We start from the raw sequence: 25851 nt of genomic DNA, 5'->3' as shown, positions 1-25851 counted from the left end.
TTACCTCTACTGACATTCAACAAATGAGGGAATTTGCCTTGTTTTAGGATTTCCGTGGCTGGTTAAACCTGTTTTTTTGGTCAAGTCATGTGAGTTTGTAAGAATACTGTTTAAACTGCAACTAAGCCTGACAAGATGACCTAATACGTCCTCCTTTGTCCACTTTATTTTGAGTTTTAGTTTCAGTCCTTATTAGCTCTTATGTTCAGGTGTGGTGGTGTTTTTTTTAATTGGCCGTCAGGTGCCATGAAGAATGGTTGGATGACAGCATGCAGGTGTGGCTTTACAGATGTCTCCTTTCACAGTGTTTTTGACTTCAGGCAAGTTATGAGGTTGCAATGAATTAATGCCAGGGAATGTGAATTTGAACATATAATACCCTATAATTTAAACTGAATTTTAGACTGCTAAGCCAGTGAGATACACTATTTAAATATTTTCAAGAGTTTAGGTTTAGAAGTGACATGAATGCATATGGGAAAGTGTATATTTTAGATGTGGCGACTGGTCACAATTTCTGCAAAATAAAGGTTTGCCCCTCGTCTATTTATACACACACACACACACACACACACACACACACACACACACAGCTCTGGAAAAAATTAAGAGACCACTGCAAAATTATCAGTTTCTCTGGATTTACTATTTAGAGGTATGTGTGAGTAAAATGAACATTTTTGTTTTATTCTATAAAGTACTGACAACATTTCTCCCAAATTCCTAATAAAAATATTGACATTTAGAGCCTTTATGTGCAGAAGATGACAACTGGTCAAAATAACAAAAAAATATGCAGTGTTTTCAGACCTCGAATAATGCAAAGATAACAAGCTCATATTCCTTTTTAAACAGCACAATACTAATGTTTGAACTTAGAGTTCAGAAATCAATCTTTGGTGGAATAACTTTAATGTGTCTTGGCATGCTTTCACATTGCTGTTGGGTGACTATGCCACTCCTGGTGCAAAAATTCAATCAGCTCGGCTTTGTTTGATGGATTGCGGCCATCCATTTTCCTATTAATCACATTCCAGAGGTTTTTAATGGGGTTCAGGTCTGGAAATTAGGCTTTGGGCTTTCTTCACAAAGATGAATCTGCCCGATTCCAGCCTGGCTGAAGCACCCCCAGATCATCACTGATCCTCCACCAAATTTCACAGTGGGTGTGAGACACTGTGGCTTGAAGGCCTCTCCAGGTCTCCATCTAACCATTAGATGACCAGGTGGAGGATTGGTGATGATCTGGGGGTGCTTCAGCAAGGCTGGAATTGGGCAGATTCATCTTTGTGAAGAAAGCTCAAAAGCTCAATCTCCAGACCTGATCAAGAGGAAGATGGATATATATATATATATATATAATTTTTTTTTTTAATAAACTATAGCCATAAATGTAAACATTACATATTATTAACATGATTATAGTGTGATTAAAATCGCTTCTTAAAGGTGCAGTCCGTAATTCTAATCCAGTGCACTTTTTGTCAAATTCTGCAAATATCTCCTCACAGTCTGCTAGCTGTCCATTCTGTGGATGGACTGAAAAAAAAAAAGAAGAAAAATCTAGTGTTTGTACACAGCCCTGGCTCTCTAAATGGGACAAAAACAAAGTGGAACAGACTGATCCACACAACACTACTCCAGCCAATCAGCAACAAGGGGTTGTTCTTGCACGTGCACAGGATGGGGGGTGGGGGATTCACTAGAAAGGCGACAGCAAATCTAGCTTTCTAAACTCCAAGGAGGACAAATGGCTGAGAAACAGACCAAGAGAAAAAGGGCAAACGAATATAAACTAAAAAAAAATGACAAGTCGAGGGCTAGGAGCCGCATCAACATCGGTGAGGCTTTTCAGCGGTGGAGAGACCTCCGAGAGGTAAAAGGCTTGAAGACAGGTGCAGCAGAAGGGTGGGTAACACAAATTTTGCTGGTTCACAGAACCCATATATGCTGTTGTTGTAATGTTAGATTTAGTAGCAGGAGAGATGTGAGTGTCCTGAGCTGGTGTGTAAAACAGTCTCGCGTGCATGAGTTTGGGGGGGCAGAGCTTCCAAAAAAGCACTGAAGGCAGGGGTGTGTTTGTTTTGGCAGTTGAGATCGAATATCAGCAGTGTTTCTCAGCAATTGCTGAGTGCACCTTTAAATGTAAGTATATCCAATATTACATCTTTGTTGTCATGAAACCCTTTAATCCAGGTATAGATGTAAATACTCTGACCTCACACCGCAGGAAACCACACTTCCGGTTCTTTCGAGCAGCAGATTTCTGTGGTGGAAATAGGCAGCGCTGCAGTTTTAATCATCTTAAAACTTAAAGCTCTATATAGTGTAATAATGTCTGTTTATAATAACTTCTATTAACATGAAGGACTATCTATGGTTTGCAGTGAGGAAATAAGGTGGGTTCTTTTCTGAAATATCGGCAAAAGTTTAAACTTGGTTAAATGAGCCTGTGATTATCAGACATGTAACAGGTTGATAAATACACATCCTCACACGTTTAACACACTTTTGCAGCCTAAGAATTTGGGTAATTGGAAATGAAAACTTCCATCAGACATACATTGTGTCTTAACTGCTTAAATTATTAACCCACATAGAATAAATAATTTACTTCAATATGATATTCCATATCAAAACGATTTTCGATTGAACTATGATTTACTCCATTCAAAATAAATGCAAACACATTATTTTAGCAGAATGACATTATTTGTATTCACTTATCCTTTCAAAACGGTAGTCCACACGCTGCGGTGGTGGAGACTGGTCCCGTTCCTGCCGTTATATCGTTTATAGTGGTCTTGATCATCATTAGATCATATTTGACCTTGTATTTCACAGCGACAACACTTTGGAAATTTAAAACAGCCATTTGCGATCGGAGTTTGCATGATTTCTTTGTAAAAAGAAAAACGTTAATATCCACCAACAGCTGCTGCGGGTCAACTGTGTCTAATAGAGCAGATGTGATAATGACGGTGACCTGTGAATTATCATCATTTATGTCAAATCCTGAGTTTTGCCTGATGCTACGATCTGGTGAAAATGTAAAGAAGCCCTAATCTCCAATAATCTGTAGAAAACAGGGTGTTTGTACCCCACAAACAGTACTTTTTGGACAGTTTCAGCGCAATTTGAGTGAAGCGCCCATAGACAGCAGTTCTTTTCTGAGCAACCAAAAGAACCCGGAAGGGGCGGGGTGGAGTGTTTATTTGTAAACAATAACTTCATGTATTGGCTGTAACTTTACACACACAAGGTTAGTAAGCGATTTTTATCACACTTAAATCATGTTAACATTTATATTGTTTGCATCTTGTGGCTATTAATTTGAAACGGTGTGTATTTGAATGTTTATGGACTGGCCCCATTCACTTCAATTTTAAGTGCCTCACTGTAACCACGAATTTGGCATTATGCCACAAATGCTGTTAATTGAGCTTATTAACTGTATTTAACCCAGCACATTACGTTTTTGAGCATTTTTAATCACCATCTACTTTTTTTAGTGGAATTGTGTATACAAGTGAAAAAAACGTCATGTTTTCATATCTATAGAAAATGTTTCAATAAATTTGAGGTCATGGCTGCATGCATGTATCGTCAAAGAAAAAGAGATGATAGGCAGTATGTTAGTCTAGGGCCGTATGAAATCGGTTTGATTTTTTTCCACATATTCTGTTTTCCATTTTATTTTCTCTGAATTCTGGGTTTTAAAGTTTAATTATATTATCATAAAAAAACAGTCTAATCAAATTAATTAATAAAAAATGTAATCAAATGAAAACGGAACAATTACTTTTTAACTTACCATTGCATTTATTTTTTTTATTAAATGAAGAGCGTCTATACTGATCTTCACAGCACAATCCAAAACCCAAAATTGAAGGGTTGAAGAATATTTATTATGGTCAAATGCAGTGCTGCATAGTAGAGCATCACAGTATTAATGAAAGCAGTGATTATTATATATTCAAGCAATATCTTATTATTGATATTATCTTTTTTTTTTTTTCTTTTTCTCCCAATTTGGAATGCCCAATTCCCAATGTGCTTTTAAGTCCTCGTGGTCATGTAGTGATTCGCCTCAGTCTGGGTGGCGGAGGATGAATCCCAGTTGCCTCCGCGTCTGAGACCGTCAACCCGCGCATCTGATCACGTGGCTTGTTGAGTGTCTTGCCATGGAGACATAGCGTGTGTGGAGGCTTCATGCCATGCACCGCGGCAACCACACTCAACTCGCCATGCGCCCATGACCACGAGGAGAATACCCCATGTGACTCTACCCTCCCAAGCAACCGGGCAAATTTTGGTTGCTTAGGAGTCCTGGCTGAAGTCACTCAGCACACCCTGGGATTCAAACTAGCCAGCTAGCGAACTCCAGGCATGGTAGCCAGCGTATTTTACCACTGAGCTACCCAGGCCCTATTATCATCATCATCATTATCATTATTATTATTATTACTACTACCACAACTACATTGCATATTACATTTTAATATACAGAAGGATGTGTATAATATATAGCTTTTATTTTGGTGGAAAATCGGATGTTTTTGATGGCTTCACTTCTCACCTCCGGAAAGCAGTTCGCTAAATGGGCTAATATGCTTATTAAACTGCAGAAGGCTATGATTTAATTATATCAATATATATTAGTCTATATGTGCTGCGCTTCACATAGAAAAAAGTGATCTGCTCTTTGTCATTAATACACACACAGAGAACACATGATGTTAATCATGCAGTTAGTGTGTAAGCAGTGGCTTCTCAAATTCATTTTCTGTTGAAGCTTATGTAGACTGTATAGGCTATTTGTTTAAATCTCAGCCTTTTGTGGTTTAATCATCACACTAGGACATCACAATTTTGATTTGATTAATTGTGGCGTTCCTCGTTTTATATATATGTAAACCAACTCAGAAACTGGCATTTCTCTGTGCGTTCAGCACCGCTTCTATGAGTCGTGTGAAGTGACATAATCTAAGGGGGAGAGATTGAAACTGCACCTGGCTGATGAACACTCTGGCGTGGGAAATCCCTTACGAGCATATGCTGCGGCTAGATTATAACGTGATGACTCGTGACGTATTGAATCATAATATACTGTTTCACGTATGTATCTTATCGTGAAGAAAACCTGTGATACGCTACTCTTAAGAAGAGAGAGTTTGTTTTCTGTGAGTTAAAGATGGATCAAAGTGAACAAAAAAGTGTAGTCTTAGCCCATTACACACTGCAGCAAAATATGATTTTGATTAGTTTGGCTTGTTTTCCAAAATAATATCTAAAACTCCTTTTAAAACAATGTACATTTACTTTAGGAGCTATACTGCAGAAGAACATTTTTTTTTATCAGAAAATGTTGAATACAATATTTAATAAATATCTAAAAATCCTTAAAACAAGACACATTCAACTGAGAAGCAGCGTGTAAGATATTTAGACTTGCTTTCAGAGAATAAATCTTGAATATAAGTATATTTTTTCTTTACTGTACTGGCAGAAGTATGAACAAGTGAAAAAATACACTTATATGTGAAATACACTTATATTCAAAATACATTCTAGCAAGTCTAAATATCTTATATGCTGCTTCTCAAGTAAATGTATCTTGTTTTAAGGATTTTTAGATAATTTTAAATGAAAACAGACAATGGGATTTTTTTTAATGTATTTATTTTTTCCTTTTAATTCCGTGAATGTCATTTAGAAGTATTTTTTTATATATATATATATATATATGATTTGGTCCTCTTTATTGTTAAGCACATTTAATACAAACTTATGTCGAGGCACAAGCTGAATAATCAGTTAAGAGTTAATGATTAATCATCGCAATAATCACCTGAATTGTCTAATAATCGTTAGATTAGTTGATTATCAAAATAATCTTTAGTTGCAGCCCTACCGAGTAGCCTAAATACTTTTTTTTTATTTTTAGAACTGTTTCTTTAATTGTGCAAGTTTAAAAACAAGTTTCTGTTTTGTTTTTTAGTTTAAATGAATTTGTGATCTGTCATCAGTATGCTCAGGGTCTTTCAGTATGTCTCCACTCTTACTAAGTCCAATTCAGTCCCATTGGCTGCTTTACTGGGTTTTTTTCAGCAGTACCAGTGAGTGCACACTGCGGTAAGTGTATAGTAGGTTGCATGACTGTGTGGTCTCAAGGCAGAAAGCATAGTAAAATGCAATGTGATCGTGTGACGAACGGTTGAGCCATCTGTCGCTGGCACTCAAAGCGACTTGATGAATTCGAGTGACTCAACGTGTGACAGACAGGGAAGACTTGCATACAAAGAAAGTAATTGTGTAAGCTCTGCAGAGAAAGGAACACAGTGAGAATAGAGCAAAGGCATGTTGAGCTGTGAATGCCATTTGAAAACTAAAGTTTTCTGCTACCGGTTTCCTAGTAAATGAATGATTTGAAAGAGTAAAAAGGGCAATCTAAATGCTCTTTACAGAGAATACAGTTTGCAAGGGAATAAAAACTAGTAAGTCAGAAACTAACTATGCTGTTGGCGTATTAGACCTGAAACTTTGACAATGCTAAAGAAGGCAATAGTGGCGTAAATTAAATTTTCAATATACTTGACTGGTTCAAACATAGTAATGTTACTACTTAACCACTCTTATGTTAATGATTTTCATTTCTTTTTGGCATACCCATGCAGATGTATCGGTTTTACTATTAATATTTGCATTGTCAATGCAGCATGAACTGTTATTTACTTGCCGAAAACCAATTTTTACTTGCATTTGGCGCTTGACAAGTGTTAATTTGGATATCTGAATTCTGTTTCAAGCATGATAATTAAGCGACTAGTCTTAACTTATCACTTATTTTTTGTTTTGATTCTTTTGTAGACCGATATTGTAAGCAGGTAATCTTTTACAGTTTGTTGCGTGCAGTAGTTTTCTGTTTCATTGGTTTGTTGCATAATAAACCTTAATGCAATATGTTTTGAGCTTATGTAAATTTGGGTGCAAATTAGATGTGCTCTCAAACGCACTATATGCTTGAGCTGTAACTTAGCTGTATTGTCATAGCAGCTTGTTTGAAACTGGGTTAGGAAGAACTAAGAAAGTACAGTCTTAATATAGCTGCTACTGATTTGGACATCGGATTGTAACTATAGGGATTTGGTGTAATATTAGGCAAGATCGAAGAAGATGTGCATGTTGGAAATGCAGGGAAAAGAATCCTGCATGTAAGGAATATTTGTAAAGGAATACTTCTGAATGGGTGGAGTCTTTTCCTTTGCATTGTCACGCTCGACAGCTGCTGGAGTATTTGACAGTTGTGTGTGTATGCTGAATGCACTAACGTCACATCAAGAGTGTTTTTGTTAAGCATTCGCTGTAACAGGAAGTGATTTCGTTGGATTTGAATAACCACAGTGCTTAGTTTTCCCCTCTTATCTCTAACAGTAATTTTCTGGAAGCTGAAAGTGCAAAACTATCCCTTTCCTCAGCTTAAGCGCTGTTTCTAGAGAAAGGAAAACATGACAAATAAAATAAGTCCAGTATATACATGTACCTAGTCTTTTATTACGTTTAATTTGGATTGCAAACTCTCTACTAAAATCAGAGCAGTGTCTGATTTTAACCCCTCAGTAGTGTCTCTCAAAGCCTTGGAAGTCATCAGACTGAGTTCAGACACTCGTGAGCCATGACGTTCTTAATCTCACCGTGAGCTCGCTGTGTTCTCGCTAATCTCATTTTCTCCTGTCAGACATCTGTATCTCGGTGTTTGTCTCATTGTATGTAAGGGAGACGGATTCTGAGGTGGTGTTTGTACTGTATATCTGGTGAAAAAAGGGTGCTAATGAATTTTTATTGTGACCAGCTGTAACTACCAACAGCAGAGAGCAACGAGACATTTTGGTCACCTGGTTTCTAGGGCTGGGCGATTTTGACTATGTTATCGGATATCGACGATATCTTACAAAGATGCCGATTGCGACACTCATTTGACAGACGATGATCGACAATATCGGGAAATGGCAAAACCATGGCTCTGGGAAGTCAGCCAATATATTAAACAGTAGCCCAGGGTGTGAAACTAGCACCCGCCACTTGCAAAATGCGATGAGGCTGAATCCAGTTTGCAAGCTTCTCATCCAAATGTTTTTCATGCACGGGTAATTTTGCTCATCTACCTGCAACAGACTGGCGACCTGTAAGATGTCTCGGAGTGACACATAAGAAATGCTATTACTCACAAAGACACGTGCTTGAAGAAACACTCTTTATTATATTTTTAAGAACATACAAAAGAAGGGACCTGGGTAGCTCAGCGAGTATTGACGCTGACTACCACCCCTGGAGTCGCGAGTTCGAATCCAGGGTGTGCTGAGTGACTCCAGCCAGGTCTCCTAAGCAACCAAATTGGCCCGGTTGCTAGGGAGGGTAGAGTCACATGGGGTAACCTCCTCGTGGTCGCGATTAGGGGTTCTCGCTCTCAGTGGGGTGCGTGGTAAGTTGTGCGTGGATCGTGGAGAGTAGCGTGAGCTTCCACATGCGGAGTCTCCGTGGTGTCATGCACAACGAGCCATGTGATAAGATGTGCGGATTGACGGTCTCAGAAGCGGAGGAAATTGAGACTTGTCCTCCGCCACCCGGATTAAGGTGAGTAACCGCGCCACCACGAGGACCTACTAAGTAGTGGGAATTGGGCAATCCAAATTGGGGGAAAAGGGGATAAAAAAAATAGAACATACAAAAGAAAAGCCGTCACTGCTCGTGTCTGATTCACTGTTTGTTCAGAGGCATGCAGCACGACGAGCCTGTTTTGTTGAACAAGCGCATGTATTCATGCAGTGCAAGCCTGTCTCGTGTAACAACTGCTTGTAAAGAGTTTTCACCCCTTTTTTTTTTTGTTTCTCCTCTGTTTCATTAGTCTGAAAACTGTTTACAAAAATTGTTGTCTATGAGAATGCTGCAAATGATCTCCAAGCATCTCAGGAGGTGCTGTGAGTTTAGTTCAGTTTATTTCCATGGACCAGTTTGCGGTTAACAAGCATTGGGAACCAAACTCTCCAGTAATGTATATTTGTATTAAAGAAAAACCAAAGTGATTAAATCATAAAATTATACACTTTGACCCTGAAATTGAGTTCTATTTTATTTCTTTAGGCAGCATTAAATGTATTACAAAAACGCAATACAAACACACATTCGATAGGAACACACATTTGCCAACATTACTTTGGGAACACAAGGGAATTTATTAGGCTTTATTATTATTATCATCATCTTTAAATTTTATAATTGTCTTTAGTTCTTAGTCTTTAGGCTATTAGTAATTTTCCACCTGTTGTCGTTGACGAATGCTTGCGTGATGGCAAATGGAGCTGTTGGAGATGGTAAATGTTTGTATTTGGGGAGGTGGTTAAATAATTTTTTTTTTTTGATTATTTTATTGCTTTTTCCGTTTAAAGTGCAATTTGAATTTAGAAGTGTCTTTTTGTTTGTTTTTCGTGTTTCGATAAGTTAATTTTTGAAGCAAAATCAAAGCAAAAATATTCACCGACCCTCGGCAGGGGGGTTGACGATATAATCGTACATCGCGATATTTAAGGCGATTTATCGATTTTAATTTTATTTATTTATTTTTTTTACATATTGCCCAGCCCTACTGGTTTCTATTGTCACCTTCACTGGGTAGCCCACAGTGAAATCTCACTGGTTCAGAATTGTTTTACATACAGATGTATCTAGTGCTGAAACAACTACCGGTAATCAAAGTCGATAATTAATAAATCATCGACAACAAATTTAATTATCAAATTGTTGGATATGTGTGCCGTGCTCGTAGAAGCTTAATCAGTGATGTCACTTTACAATAGTGCATGTAAATGCACTTGCATGATGAAACTCGATGAAATAGTGGCTACAAGTTGAAGAGATAAAAACACTAATTTTCCTGTCCAGCACATGGGAGCAATTTATAAAATCTTATCTGTTTGAATTCAAATGAGAATTTTCTACTTTTAAAGCACTATGGAGGCAGTCAAACCTCTCAAACGGCTAGACCGCACTGACAAGGAAAAGAGACAACACTGTTGCATACACCAACATAAATTTCAAGGCTTTTTGAACTACACATTACTACACTAGGGCTACTAAAATGTATCATGGTGAACTATACCAGAAATGTTATTGAATAGTTTCAGATTAAATAATATCTCAAGAGGAATATATTAGACATCTTTTTATTAAAAATGTGGTAAAGTTTGTAAATGTGTTTTAGGCTATTATTTTTCTCATGTGTAATAAATGTTCTTTTTTGATATTAGGAAACAAACTGGCCTGGTTTGAAATCACATACTCATGAGTACACTTATTATGTTATAACTTAAGTTAGTTTAGTTTGATTTCCCACAGCATCTTGAAGAAAGATGCTTAGAAGATCAAAATTAACCTGTATATCCAATGTAAACGTTATAGGTCTCTCTCTCTCTCTCTATAAGAAACATTTATATTTGTAAGCGTTTTTAAAACGCAAAGTATAGCATAAAAACATTTGTTTTTTTTGTTTTTTAATAAATGCATTTGAATAAAATACAGGAAATTACAGCATTAATCAGAGAAATAATCAAAGATTAATTGACTATCAAAATAGTTGTTAGTTGCAGCCCTTAATGTATTTTCAACCTCCAGGAGGGTGCTGTGATTGTCGCTTTTGTACCTTAATATTGTTGGCATTTTCTCACTCTTGGTGTGGATATTGATTTGCATCTGGTGAGACTAGCTTAAGTTATCACAGAGAGTTGCACCACTTTCTTCGACATCTGCTGAGACAACAAATGTCAATGGTATTTGTTTGAAGGCTTCCGTATTAAAGACTTATTGTGGGTGATTTTTCTGCGGCTTCAAATTTCCTGCAAACTAAAATAGCCCTAGTTTCCTGCAGTGCACTTTAGGTACACTGTTGGTACCTTTAGATACGGCTGGGCGATATGGCAAAAAATATTATCACGGTATTCTTTTTCATATCATTCGATATCGATATTTATCACGATATACATTCACATTTGCACATTGCAAATTTTTTTTTTTTTTTTTTTTTATTTATTGTATCCGAAGTTGGCAGAAGAAAAGGAGAAAAAAAAATCCTAAATAGTCTATACAAAACTGAATTGGGGGCCCAGAGACAGCCAAAGCAGCGGTGTCTGAGGGGTCTTCTACTAAACTCTATAAAATATTGTAACATTTTATCAATTGAGTGCAGCTGGATATGAATGTTAAAAGATGATCTGTTCATTTTGAATCATAATGATAGCATATGTATGTATGTATGTGTGTGTGTATATATATATATTATATTTGTACATTCAAATTATTTTCATATTTCGTTACATTCAGATACCCAAGTATGAGGGCATAGAAGCCCTTGTGACTGAGGAATGGTCTGAATGAACCATTTTTATATTTTCATTAAAGTGAGACTAGACTACAAGCAAGTAATTTTATTGTCTTTCATCATTGTCAGAGATAATGACATCTGAATAATTTCACAAAATAAGAACAGAAATCTGTTTGTTTATTAAAGGCTTATAACATGCAGATTAATCAAACTAAATTTGGAAAGAAAAAACTTTATGGTCTAAAGGCGCTCTGGAACAACCATAACTTATGTAGCGCATCATGTTTACTGGCATGCGGGGAAAAGAGGAAACGCCTGAAGAGCCGGACAGGGCATGCATAAAGCGTGTTCAGTGCTAGAGAAAAATATTCAAGAATACAGTGTGGAAGGATCAGAAATGATGTAACCAGCACTGTTGTTTTGTCGCGCTGCTCACTGATGAGAGACGATTAGAGGGCGCAACCGTCGTCATGATGTCTTACAGTCCGGATGGAATCAATCCGGGGTCCAGACCCGGAACGCGATGACTGGCGTAGCGGGGACATTAGCAACTTCATTCAGTCTGAGGCTGTTTCCACTGACGTGGAAGAAATCTGCTCAAAGCCACTCCCAACACTAGGAAACAGCTTGCCCCGTGCTGCTGTCAATTCTACAATCCACCTCACGAGTGTGGCGCTCGACTTCCATAGGAAGGAAAGCGCTCGCTCACCTTCGCTCACCACACACCAGTGGAAACGTACAATAAGAGAGCCAAACTGCTTGCGTTTTTAGCAAAACGCACCTGATCGTCTAGATGTAGAACACAGGCTAAATATCGAAAATTACTCAAGCTTATCGAAATACATTTTTTTTATTTTTTTTATTGCGATTTAAATATCAAGATCATTTTTAGCGCCCAGTCCTACATTTTGATTGAATGAATGTACTTTAAATGTGCAAAATGATAGCTTTTTTTTTTTTTTTTTCCTTCAGGTGAACATGGCCTAGTCCTTCTAATTGAAGCCATGTAGAGTTACGCTGGTTAAGGGTTAAGTCCACTGGGCACCAAATATGTTAATTTCAGCAATTATGTGTACATCTTATTTGTTGTAATTGTGTTACTTACGTTGGCCATCTGCCATCTTGCATTCTAGATATCAGCCATTTAAAAAATCTGTTTAATGCCAGCTCAATCTTTCCTTGGTTATTAATAAACTAACTGCAAAGTAAAACACTAGCTTTTCCACATTCGGGCCAGTGCGAGCCAGGGCTATCAACAGGCCAGTCGGGGCCAGTAGCCTCGGACCTTGAGCTGCAAGACCAAAATTGATCTGCGTTCCCACCATCGGGCCAATAACTCTGCAGCGTTGGCCAAAAACCGGCCCCTAATATGCCGCTGCGGTGCCAACGTCACACACCCCGCCCATTTCACAAGCAAGAGGGAAACTCAAGCAGAGGTATAATGTTATCTAGAATATCGAGTTTATAGTGAATGTAAACACCAAGATAAGTTAGTGTTGACAACTCACCGACTGTAACTTCCATGGTGTCCAGAGTGATCTCTCCACTAACAGTGGTACGTTGTCCCAGCACACCATCTATGAAAGTTCATTGAACCATGGAAAGTAATTTCTTTGGGCACCGCTTTGTCCATTGGGCATTTTAATGGATTTGTACTGTGCCCCTATTTTTTATTTTTTTTTAAACCTGTACCGTTGTGCGCTGGTTACACAACCTGGGAAGTTCAGCGAAACTCACCTTTGACATTGAACCCACCTCAATCCCTGGTTGGCCTTGTTTGGCCCAAGGGTAAAGAAAGAGCCCAGAGGAGGCGCAATGAAGCCCCGGAAGTGACTGTCCCTGGCCCTCATTTGGCCCAATAGTGGAAACGTGGCTACTGAGAAAATGGCCAAGGCCTGTGGCCAGATTTACGAAAACGTTCTTGTGAGGGGGAAAAAAAAAAAGATCTTGGGAATCTTCCTAAGTGCAATTCTTGAGTAATTCTTAAATTCTATACAGTATTTTCTTAACCTGTCATTTTGTTCTTAAAACATTTTTTTTTTAATTTTGATATTATCTGATTATACTAGCCTGCGGCATGAGGTTGTGTTTTCTAATACAACAAATGTAATACTTTCTATGGACTCTTAAGATTGTGGAGAGAGAGCACTTTTCTGCGCATCTGTTTAAATTGACTAGCATGATTGGTTACCACATTAAGAAGCTTTAAAACAAAATTTATTTTTTGAATTTTGTGCTGACATTTACATGGTTTGAAGGTTAAAAATGACAAACACAAAATGTGTTTTGGTCTACAATCACATTTCTACATAAAGATCCAGTAGAGCGCAAAAGTGCGCGCCCACGTTTTCCGAAGTAGTTAAGTCTGTAGGCCGGATACTTTAAAATTTGGGCGGGATCTCCAAAAGGGGGCAGGGTTACTCCAAAAGGGGGGTTGCAGCAACTCTAAAAGGGGGCGTCACTTCCACCAGTGGTAAGGGGTGTAAATCGGATGTTTCACCACGATATGATCTTAAATCAATTCTCCTGGCCTGCGATCTGATATTTGCAGATACTTAAAAGTCTGCCACGATTTTGATTCGATTCAGGGCCCTGCGATCAATTTTCCGATATTATGTGCTTATTTTACACAATCGATTAAATTTTTTTTTTTGCCCTCAAATGCAACCAAAATATATTTTGAGCTCTCTGAAAAGTGCAAATTTAGTATCCGCATTGGGACATCCACAACAAAATAAGGTACTTCAGATGTTGAAAAACATTATATAGATAATATAAAAAATAACGTCACAAGTGATCATCAGTCGTTTGATTACAGCTTATTTTTCAGTTTAATCCAATTCAAAAGTACTTCCATACCCATGGCTTGTTTCCAACTATCTGTGCTATCTGCTGTTTTCTTGGCTACAATTTCCAAAATTCTGTTACAGTTAACTGGGATAAATATTAGTAAGGGTGTAGATGTGTAAAGTCTTATAATTGATGCTGGACAGCAGGTGATTTTTCTCCCTCATTAGTGCTGTTCAGAATGTCTGCGTTGTCAAGACGTTTCACATGATTGTTGAACTGCTCCATGTTACTTTTTTAATGGCAAATTCTCATGTAAAATTCGATTTGGTTGCATGCGCAACGATATCGATAGAAGCCCGAATTAATCGTGCATTTGAGCCACTTTGTGTTTGTCACGAGAGCTCGCATTTTAAGGAGCGCCTGGTTGATGTGCTCGTGCTGATCCTGTTGTTGATCTCTCGCGTTTTGCGGGAAGCCCGGTTGACGTGCGCCGCACGGATGGCAGAGCGCAATTTGGCTTCACAGACCCTGCACACATCCTTTTCCCACATGAAAAGTGTATTTAGCGCTCAGTGAAATTAAGGTAATAAGGTTGCTTCATTGCGTGACGGAAATGCGTATGGACGTGGCTGACATGAGAGTATTAAAATAAAGGTGCATCATAAAATTCTTTATCGATATTTATACATTGTATCGATGGATCGTTACTAGAGGTTTTACCAATTAATCGGTGCCGTTAGTTGCTTTTTGGAGCTATTGGTGATCTGCAGAAATCTTGCTGATAGTTTTTACATTTCATATTTTTAATATACTTGATTATACTTTAAAATCCAGCGTTATGCACCAAATCTTTTTATTTTCTTTTTTTTCTTGTTATTATTGGGATTTTTGTTGAACAGTAAACCGCATATGGGATTTTATTCATTTTGGACTCTTATTCTGTGCCTGCCATAGTAAGAAAATAATCAGATTTGTTTTGTTTTTTTTTTGACATTCTATAAATCAATTAAAAAAAACTATCGGCCAATTAATCGGCCTTTCCCACCACCTTAGTTATCGGTATTGGCAAAATCCACTATTGGTCGACCTCTAATTGTTACACCCTTACTAATGGTTAAGGTTAGGAAAAAGGTTAGGTTAGGGGCTCCCTATATCTTTAACATGTCATATTTGAAACAACCCTGTTAATTCATTAAACATACCTTTTGGGATTTGGGATCAATTTGAGGTTTAACTAACTTGAAAATGTTATTGATTTTTTTTTTTTTTTTTCTTTTTAGATATATTTTATTATTATTTTATTTTTGAGAATTCAAAACATTCGTAACTTTTTCTTAAGTTAGAAATTAAGAAGAAAATGGTAGTTAAGAAGAATTTTCTTCTTAACGCTTTGTGAATCCGGCCCCTGATGTTTCAGCAGTTCCCATAACATGATGCCTATTGCTGCAGGATCGGAAAGCATGTGCTCTGAAGATAACTTCTAGTAATTCTAGGAGAAGGCCCCTTCAGTAGCAGAAGTGTTATATGGGTGTTTTTCTTTGAGCTGATCTGATGTTGCACAGTTCCAGTGGCTAGCTATTTCTCAATGGAATGCCCAGCCTTTGAGGAACAGTTATTTTAAGAAATTTGCACTGTGTTCCTCACTTCCTTTATTACATGCTCTGTGTTCTATAATAACATGTTCTTGATGCTGTAGATGCACAGCTGTGACATGTTTTTAATTTTCATCAGCCGATAACCGTTCCACCTTAACCGATTTAACAGACTACATGTTTCTGTTTTCAAATATTTGTTCTATTAAGATTGCTTGGGGGGGAATGGTAATTTAAATTCAGCATTATGTACGTCTTTTTTTCCTATGAGTAAACTTAGGGATGGACCGATATGGAATTTCTGTGCCGATAACCGATCATTCACAGCTCATTGTGATAACCGACGTTTTAATCTTTTAACGTGGAACTGATACCTAGTTATTTAAAAGCTACTCATTTGAAAAATTGGTATAATTTGAGAACTTGGAAACTTTTTAACTGCTTCTATTTAAGGTTTTCCTGATGTAACATGAGCCAGAAATGTGCCTACATTATAGATGTATGCTGATTTGAACTAGAAATAAATGGCAATACACTTGCCCTTGCAATACACACAGTATTTATGGTATTCTTTATATTTGCCTATTAATATGAGTATTAATGGTAATCCTAATGAATCGCCCACAGCGAGAGAATAATGAACTTCTAACAGATGTAATAATGCATTACATGAGCTGATAAATCAACAGCATGTAATGAACGTTAAACAACAAAACGCACCTTACAAACCCTAATCTCTGTATACATGGTGAAATATTATGCTAGCAGCCAGACTGCGTGCAGCAGTGGTTTGTGTGTTTTATATTGTGGACATGCGTGTCTCATTCATAGTTGCTGGTTACAGAGCTTATCTGTGATCTTTCCATTGTATAATTTATGAAATTTGAATGCAAGAATCATGAGAATAGGTGAAAACATACAGATTGAAAAGACATGAGTTATAACATTAGATAAGTCTCAACTTGTAAAATACAAGCAAATTAGTTTAACTCACAAACTAATGTTTTTAGCCATCTCGTGTCACTGTTTGAGGATTGTTTCAAGATCTATGCACCATGTTACGTTGTGTTTGGACTCGTTTTAATCAGGATCCTTTGCTATAAGAAGCAAAATGCTATTTTCCATATTCTGTTTGTTGCATGAAGTAATAAGCAAATGATTGCCCCCAAGTAACATACAAGCATGTTTTTGTCACTTTTTCGTTTATTGCTTCACGAAACATAAACCGAATATGGGAAATGGTGTTACTTGCACTTGATTATCCCAATTAAAACAAGCCCCAAAACATCGTAATAAGGTGCAGAGATGAAGTAATCCTCACATTGCGACATAAGCTTGGCTTGCAACTAGGGCTGCAACTAACGATTATTTTGATAATCGATTAATCTAATGATTATTCGACTTTGATTTATTGCAACGATTAATCGTTAGCTCTTAACAGATTATTCTGCTTGTGTCTTGACTTTAAAGGTTGTATTAAACATGCTTGCTTACAATAGAGGACAAAATCATCTTTTAAAAATACCTCTAAATGAAATAAAAGGAAAAAATACTTTTTATTCAGTAAAGCAATTCACTGCAAAAAATCCTGTTATCAAGTGTTTTTGTCTTGTTTTCCATTTTAAAATAGTCTACAAATCCTTTAAACAAGACACATTTACTTTAAGCAATGTATAAGATATTTAGACTTGCTTTAAGAGAATATATCTTAAATATAAGTGTCTTTTTTCACTTGGTTATACTTCTGTGAGTGCAGTAAAGACAAAATATACTTATATTCAAGATCTATTATCTAAAAGCAAGTCTAAATATCTTAAATGCTGCTTCTCAGGTGAATGCATCTTTTTTGAAAGGATTTTTAGATTTAAAATATTTAGTATTTTTAATATTATATTCAACATTCTCAGAAAAATGTTCTTCTGCAGTATAGCTGCTAAAGTAAATGTACTTTGTTTTAAAGGAGTTTTAGATATTTATATTGCAAAACAAACTTATGCAACTTTTGTTGCAGTGTATAATGGGGCGAAGACTACCCTCCCTCACCTTTGTTCACTTCTTCAATCCATCTTTAACTCACAAAAACAAAAAATCTCTCTTATTAATGAAGCTGCGTATTGGCAATTTTCTTCATGATAAGAAATGCACAGTGACACACATTATGATTCAATAAGTTGCAAGCATCACGTTATAATTTAGCTGTATTAAGCGTTCGCGCTGGAGGGATGAGTGTCCCCGCGACAGTGTGCATCAGCCGGGTGCAGTTTCAATCTCTCCCCTTTAGATCGGGACACTTTGCACAAATCAGAGGCGCTGACCACACAGAGAAATGCTAGTTTTGGGGTTTGTAGTTATTTACATGATCTGCTTCCGTATTATTTTAACTCTTAATAAAGCAAAAAATATAACTGCATTTAAGATGCAACGCTGGGGTGTTTCCTTGAAAGACGCTCGATTATGCAAGTTTTGCTCCAGCTCCACTTATTCCACGGGAGTGCTTCTGTATTTACTTATTTTGTATTATTCCCTCATACTTTGCGATCTACGTCACCTGAAGCTGTTTGGAAAGTTTGGAGTCCATCTGGACTGTGAGCTGTGTAATTCTTCCTCTCCTCAATCAGACGCAAACTGTAGTGCTGCTCTCTTGTGTCATCAGAGTTTAATGTGATCTATTACGTTAAATGAGATCAAACGACTATTCGACAATGAAAATTTGTCGACAATTTTTATTGCCGACGTAGTCTATAACGTTGACTAAACGTTTCGGCCCTACTTGCAACACTAGACTGGCTTTCACTGTCAGACACGCTGTAGTGTGTGCTAGAGGTAGACCGATATATCGGTTTTACAGCTTAATCGGTGCCTGTAGTTGCTTTTTTTTTAGCTATCGTTATTGGCAAAAATCTTTTTTCATTATTCATTTTTTTCATTATTTCAAATGAGTTCCCAATGTGTTTCTGGCTTGTTTATACTTAAGTCCCATGTTATGCACCAAATCTTCATTTATTTATTTTTCTTCTGGTTATTATTGAGATTTTAGTTGAACGAAAAACTGCATCTGGTATCTTATTATTTTGGACTCTCTCTTTGCCTGCCATTTGTAAAGAACAAATTTTTTTTTGTCGTTCTATAAATCTATTTTAAAACTGGTGGCCGATTAATCTGTTATCTGTATCGGCAAAATCCACTGCCGGTCAACCTGTAGTGTGTGCACTCGCTGCCACTGGAGACTGCCTGATGAGTCCCTGCCTGGAGGAGAGAAGCTGCAGGCAGCCAGAAATTCTCAGCTGCAAGCAAATAAACCTTAAATTATCTGCGAAAATATTGGCAGTAATTTCACTATCAACACTATAATATCGGCCGCCGATATATCGTACATCCCTAATTAAAGTGTGTTTAGATATCAACACCCTGTCTACATAAGACACGAGTTGTGTGAAGCAAAATCAAATCTCTTCCATTTATAATCAATGATGCTGTCTACACTGGATGCGCAAGTCTGATTACATCACATATGATGAAATGTCAGGGAAAAAACACGAATGTTGTTGTCCTAAATATGACTTGCTTTACAGTAGAATAACAGAGCAGTCATGACTGCATTTGACTGAATTTGTTTCTCATGACAAAAAAAAAACTAACTCAAGGGTTTATGCTTAAATGCTTGAAATTAGTTTTGTATACAAGTATGAATTGTGTTTTTGTAATAATATCATCTGCAGAAGATATCTTACGTTTTTTGCTAGGGATCCACTGATATTTTTTTTTTTTTTTTTCTTCTTTTTGGACCCATACTGATTTTAACATAACTATTGGCTGATGCCAATACTGTTATTTTCCATATACTTTATTTTGTCATCATATCACCATTTTGCTCAGGAATTGTGTTTTAAAAAACGTACAAAGAGGTAAAAAAGCTTTTGTTCTAACAGTAAGTAGCATTGAACATGGATTGGATCTGTTGAGCACATAACAGGCCAAAATTTTAAAGAGAGCCACAAAGATAAATAGAAGATAAAAAAATCATTGAAAAATAACTAAATGTCATTGCATGATGCTTGATGTAAAAAAAAAAAAAAAAAAAATTTTTTTTATATAAATATATATTTCTAAAAAAACGTTGCAGTTCAAAACAACAGAACTCGCATTTTACATGTTTGTACTGTATGTAATAGAACATCACAAATTCATATCATGCAAACATATTATTTTGGGCAATTCCATGGAAATGTCGACCACATCAATTAAAAATAAAAAGTTAAAAACCAAAGGAACAAAACGGCCTTCCTATAGTTGTGTAATGGAAAATGCCGTCCAGACCGCTAGAGGGTGCCACTTGCTTACACAATGTTGACTGAAGAGCTGATTGCAGTTTATTTTTAAACGCAGCCTTTCAAGTTTTTGTAATCACGCAAGACCTTATTGCGATTTCAAACTTGACACAATCGTGCAGCCTTGATGGATACCATAACAATGTCTCAGAAGTCTAAGTTTGCTGTTTTTTTTTTTGTTTGTTTTTTTGTTTTTCAAAGCGTTTTTATGGTTTACCTCGTGTATAGGTGAGTGCCGCTTTCACAAGTGTCACGTAACAACATTTTTTCCTCAATGGGAGAGCGAGAGAATTAAAATGAAATATTACATGTTCTTTGGAGTGCCGACCCTTTTACATTCTGTTGCCATTATTTCTGGATTGTACATTTGAATTCAAAGAGTTTTTTACCAAGTGTGTTGTTAATTCTAAATGAACCATAGGTTTTTCACTGATTTTGATTATTTAAATTTGGTCATTATTTGGCCGATTAAATATTGGCGGCCGATACATCGGTGCATCCCTATTTTTCTTTTCCGTCTCTCTCATGTAAGTAGTGTAGTGATGACATAGGCATCTTGGTGACCTCCTTTACTGCAACCACCCAGTTTTAGGGGCCGGGCGGTTCTGGGCAGGTGTCATGTATTTCACCTGTAATTACAGACCTCGCAGTGCTTCAAGGTATATTGAAAAGTTCATAACTTGCCCTGAATGAAATGTTACCGGGTTTTCCAGGAGTAGTGTTTCCATGGAATTGCACTTGGTTTGAGTTTTTAACAAATGACCGCAGGTGTGAAAAGATGAATTATGATTATTTATAACCCATAAGGTTGTACCAGCTGTGACTATGTCTGAATGTGCATGGTTTTTCAAAACACCTCTTTTCCTCTCCAGCTCGAGTTATTCATCCGCGGCCCTTGAGTTCGAGAAAGAGCACAAGATCAATCCTGTGTACGACTCGCCCAGAATGTCACGCCGGAGTTTAAGACTACACACCACTACTGGTTTCTATGGTGACAACAGCTTCACGGAAATGACGCCGAATCACAACTTGAGCTCTTACAAGCGTACCAGCAGAAGCAGCTCGAGCGTCAGCAGGTCAGCTGTTCATTTCTCTGTCAATAGAAGATAACGGACATCACTTCTTATCTGCAAACTCCCATAGCTTCATACCAGCACATTCACATGAGATGGCTGTCATGTTTAGGACAACAACATTCATGTTTTTTCCTGACATTTCGTCATATGTGATACATTAAACTTGTTTATTTACCCAAAATGAAAATTCGGTCATTTATTCACCCTGAAAGTCATACAGGTTTGAAACAAAGAGTGGCAGCCCTATATTGACATGTCTTGTTATTGCTAGTAGCAAACAAGTAATGTTAGAAGCAGATATTAAGACAAGAAAATATTAGGCCAATGCCAAAATGCAGTTTCAATGCCAAAAGTGTTTGTATGATCGCCCCGGTAGCACATTTTTGTCTTACAGCAAGTTCTTGCAACTTCACCTACCAGAACTTATTTATGGGTTGTTTGACAGACTCAAAAGTTTCAAAAATCAACATGAAAGTGGGTCAACTTTGTTTTATTTCCACAGGTCTGTTCGTAGCAGACGGCAGCAGCAGGAATCATCCATGTACGAGTCTCAGAATGTGACTCAAACTCCTCAGAAAGATCAGATGGCATCAGACATGAGCTTCATCAGTTCAGTCAGTGATGCGTCTCTGATCTCCAGTCTGCTGGATCAGTCCACGCTCAGACAGAGCTCCACTACACACACTTTCTCTGGTCAGTGACCATTCGTATGGTCCATGCTGCCCTACAAGCCCAAAACACAGTAACTATAGCAACATTGAAACTAATAAAAGCTTTTAAGCTAATTTCTCTGTCTAAACATAGTTGAGCCAAAACTGTCTATAACAGGATAGATCATGGACTAAGGGACATGATTTCTGTCAAAACTAAATTTTGACCAAATGTGTAGTTACTGCGATTTGGCTTTGCAAGGCAGTATGCTTATTCTCTATAGATAAAATTACAATTTAGAAAAAAAAAAAAATGCTGATTTTTAACTTTCAAAGTGCAAATGCAATGACGTGTAATGCCAAAGACCAAATAAATATGGTACAAAGACCATGGATTACCTAACAGATTATCAATCTGATTATCCACCACCATGGTGCTTACTGGGTCCTTGATATGCAAATAAAATGCATATGTCTGAATTCTGTATCTGGGGACTTAAACGTTTTAAGCGTAAACTTATTTTGTGATATAGCACTGGTGGGTCCATAGAGTTTAAGGGGTTAAGCAATAAAGACATGCGTTTCTACCATGTATTTTTACCATGTGTTATTTCTTATACAGCACATTTCAAAAACCTACATGTATACCTTAATTTTCATTAACATCAACAAACATTACTATACGCAGTTTAGTCGACATTAAAAGCTGCTCTTCTGAAAAACTGAGAAGTGCAAATAATCTCCAAAAAGACAGATGAATGTCATACTCGTCAGAGGCTGGATGAGGTCACTTATCCGGTTTACAGATAAGCATTTAACATGTTTGGTTAGTTGGCAGATTGATTTGGCCTGGATCAAAGAGTAAAGCTTAAAAGCAGAGGATTAAATATGAACCAAAATGTTATTTTGGACAGAAGTTGAGCGGTAGCTGTGCCTTATTTAATCTTGACTGTATAAACTATGTATGAAACAATGTATAAACTTGTTTAGGTTTGCGGAGTAAACCATTTGTATCACAGTAAAACCATTAGACCAGGCCAGTTTATAATCAGTCTTCTGTAATTCACATAAAATGTTTTATTTTTGTTGTATTTTAGCACAGAGGAGGAGAACTGACCAGAGCTCAGTGTTGGGGAATGGAGACATTAGTAAAATGGAGGCCCATAGTAATGTGGTGAATGGCTACATCTGTAAGGACTGCTCCTTCAACGCAGACAGGACGGAGACAGAAACGGCATGTTCTTTAGCGTACTCTCCATCCGTATCCTCGGCAGTCCATCAGACAGATGCAGACATCGCTCTTACCACCTCTCTGAACAGAGTTGATAAGACAGGTGAGATAGTCAGCTCACGAAGAGTCCTACTCTGTTGAAGTTGAAGGGGCCGTTTAGTTTGTCACTGTCGAGCTTTCTTAATGCATCTCCATATTTCAGATGGGTTTATTTCGCAGGAGTTTGGTGCAATACTCTTATCCTTGATCGTGTTTTTTATATTTTGTCCAACAGCCTTATTGTTATTCATTGTTAAACAAGGTTTCTAATGTCTACTAAATGTGCCCAATGTGCATAAAGCATAGTAAGGTCTGTTTTTGTGTTATTTTATTGCTTGTAACATGTTTTGTGTAGAGATTCTCCACCTTCCATTTTCTTTTTAGAAATATTTTCCATTGCATACTGTGTATTTCAGTTGTTACCATGTCTTATGCAACTTCACGCCCACTCTCCCTGTTCTATCAATAACTATGGAAATACATGCTGGAATTGTAAGTGGGCTGGTGTGATTTTTGTCTTGTGTGTTTCAGCTCATGACAGTTACTGTGGCAGTATGAATGTGAGCGATCTGGTGACTGCAGACAGCCATCTCAATCTCAATGGATCGCTCTGTAAGTACATACAGGACACGTAACCGAATCTACAGTGCACAAGCAACCACTGCTATATATCATATATGATGTCGACCTTTGTGTAGCTTGTAAGACTTGGCAAAAACATTTACATTTTAGCGATAAGTGGGGATAACAGGCTATATCCTTCTGAGACCTTTATTTTTCTGGCTTCTCTATAGGCTACGCATAATTTAAATTAAATTAAACCGACTGATCTTAGTTCAGGAGACTCTAGGCAGTCATTAAAGGGTTAAACTTTTGACACACTGAGTCATGTGACAAAACAACAAGGCACCAATCTCAGCTGAGTTTGTCTTTGGGAGAAACAGCAACAAAACTACATCTGGTAAGAAACATAAGTTTTTACATTAAAACCTGTTTGAGTCAAAAGACTAGAGTCTCGAGTTTCATCCAATATGCCATTTTTATGGAGCAGTGGTGGCTCAGCGGTTAAGGCTCTGGGTTACTGATCAGAAGGTTGGGGGTTCAAGCCCCAGCACTGCCAAGATGCCACTGTTGGGCCCTTGAGCAAGGCTCTTGACCCTATCATGGCTGATCCTGCACTCTGACCCCAGCTTAGCAGGGATATGTGAAAAAAAAAAAAAAAAAGAATTTCACTGTATATGTGCAAATGTATAATGTGTGATAATTAAAAAAAAAATTTTTTTTTAATAAATTAAACACGATGACCACATATGTGGACTGTAATCTAATTTTTCTTAAAATGTCCTATATATACTGTGCATTAATTGAGAATCAATGGATGCATCAAAAAGCTGGAAAATGTTGCTTTCAGAGGCTTTATATGGAGTTGGGATGAAAAATAAGTTACTTTTCAAACTGTTCTGAGGCCAGTGCAGGCAAAAAGCACACTGGAGGTTAAGTCATTCACTAAATAGGGAGCAAGGAAGCATTCTATAGCTTTCCCATGCAGCCAAGTGTATTCACTCCTAACATCCGGTCTAAAGTTCAGTGACAGGCTGCAGATGATGTTTTGACCACTTAACATGTTTGGCAGACATGGGACAATGGAAATCGGTAAATAGATTCAGAATTTTTCATGCAAAATTTAATTTTAACATGGGTGACAGTGATTGGATGATACTGGCCATTACTTTGAATCAGAATTGTTTGTTAATGTCTGTAATGTTTCCAACACTCCTGGAAACATAATTAACACTTTGATAGAAAAAAAAACTGACTTTCTATAGATTGGTATTATTCAAAATTGCACAACATAATCCCACTGTCCACATATGTGGACGTCAAATTTTTTTTTTGCATGTTTCTTAGGGGCTGTTAGTTACAAATCAGAAAGGGAAATGGAAAATGCACACAGTAGTCACGGTTGGGTCTCAGGAGGATGTATATTGGTGGAACAAAAGGACCGAACTTTTAGTAAAATATTCATGGCTAAGAGCACACATATGCACAAAGTATTTACGATAATATATACATTATTATGCATTATTGTTAAACAACTAAGGTTCCCTCTGAAATTAGCATTGCACGGTTCATGCTCCTCTTTTGGGTTAAGTGAATCATATGCTGATTAGAATTGACAAGTTTTGTGGCCCCTGAACTTCAGTGTTTTTGAGGGCCACTTGTTTTCGTACAGCTAGTTTACCTCAGCCTAATGGTCAGCAGAGCATATGACAGGCCTTTCTCAATGACAACTGTGTTAAAGGATGACAAATTATCCACCCAACAATATCACACAGAGGGACATACATGGGAAATCAAGAGTCTGGAATATTGAATGTTTGTATAGCCTTGAGTTATTCAGCTAAAGCCTGAGCTGTTTGTGACATTTACAGCATATTTTGTATTTTATTTATTATTTTCCATTTTTTTTTTTTTTTTTTCTTCACTTTTTTTGATTTACCACCTTGCATCTAACGCTGTCACCCCTGCTAATTCACAGGTGATGACTGTAAAGGGATGCAGAACATGGAAATGCACAAGGAACACAAACACATTTCCTTCACCCGCCACGTATTCACAGTATTGTGGGCCCTTATTTCTTACACAGGTTAAATACCTTCATGTCTTTACTCCTCTAGCTCATCAGCTTGATCTCATTTCAATAGAGAGACATTTAAACTTATCAAATTTGACTTCATTCCCTCTTGATAGAATTTCAAAATTGATTTTGA

At 37.2% G+C, this 25851-nt stretch overlaps 1 protein-coding gene across 5 annotated transcripts in view; it reads left to right on the top strand.

Moving 5' to 3' along the window:
• sun1b (Sad1 and UNC84 domain containing 1b) overlaps positions 1-25851 on the top strand; it is a 49384-nt gene that overhangs the window by 5060 nt on the left and 18473 nt on the right. For 2 of the 5 annotated variants that reach the window (XM_051716216.1, XM_051716213.1), the window contains 5 exons: positions 20957-21160; positions 21663-21853; positions 22908-23144; positions 23612-23692; positions 25620-25727. In XM_051716216.1, coding sequence (XP_051572176.1) covers positions 21030-21160; positions 21663-21853; positions 22908-23144; positions 23612-23692; positions 25620-25727 — 748 coding nt within the window. In that variant the 5' untranslated portion in view covers positions 20957-21029. Of the gene's footprint in view, positions 1-2361; positions 2400-20956; positions 21161-21662; positions 21854-22907; positions 23145-23611; positions 23693-25619; positions 25728-25851 lie in introns of those variants that run through there. The other 3 variants (XM_051716218.1, XM_051716217.1, XM_051716214.1) reach the window with 2 other exon arrangements.

Source organism: Myxocyprinus asiaticus, chromosome 14 (assembly GCF_019703515.2).
Source record: "Myxocyprinus asiaticus isolate MX2 ecotype Aquarium Trade chromosome 14, UBuf_Myxa_2, whole genome shotgun sequence".
Classification (NCBI taxonomy): Eukaryota; Metazoa; Chordata; class Actinopteri; order Cypriniformes; family Catostomidae; genus Myxocyprinus; species Myxocyprinus asiaticus.
This window is presented reverse-complemented; position numbering and strand designations above follow the sequence as displayed.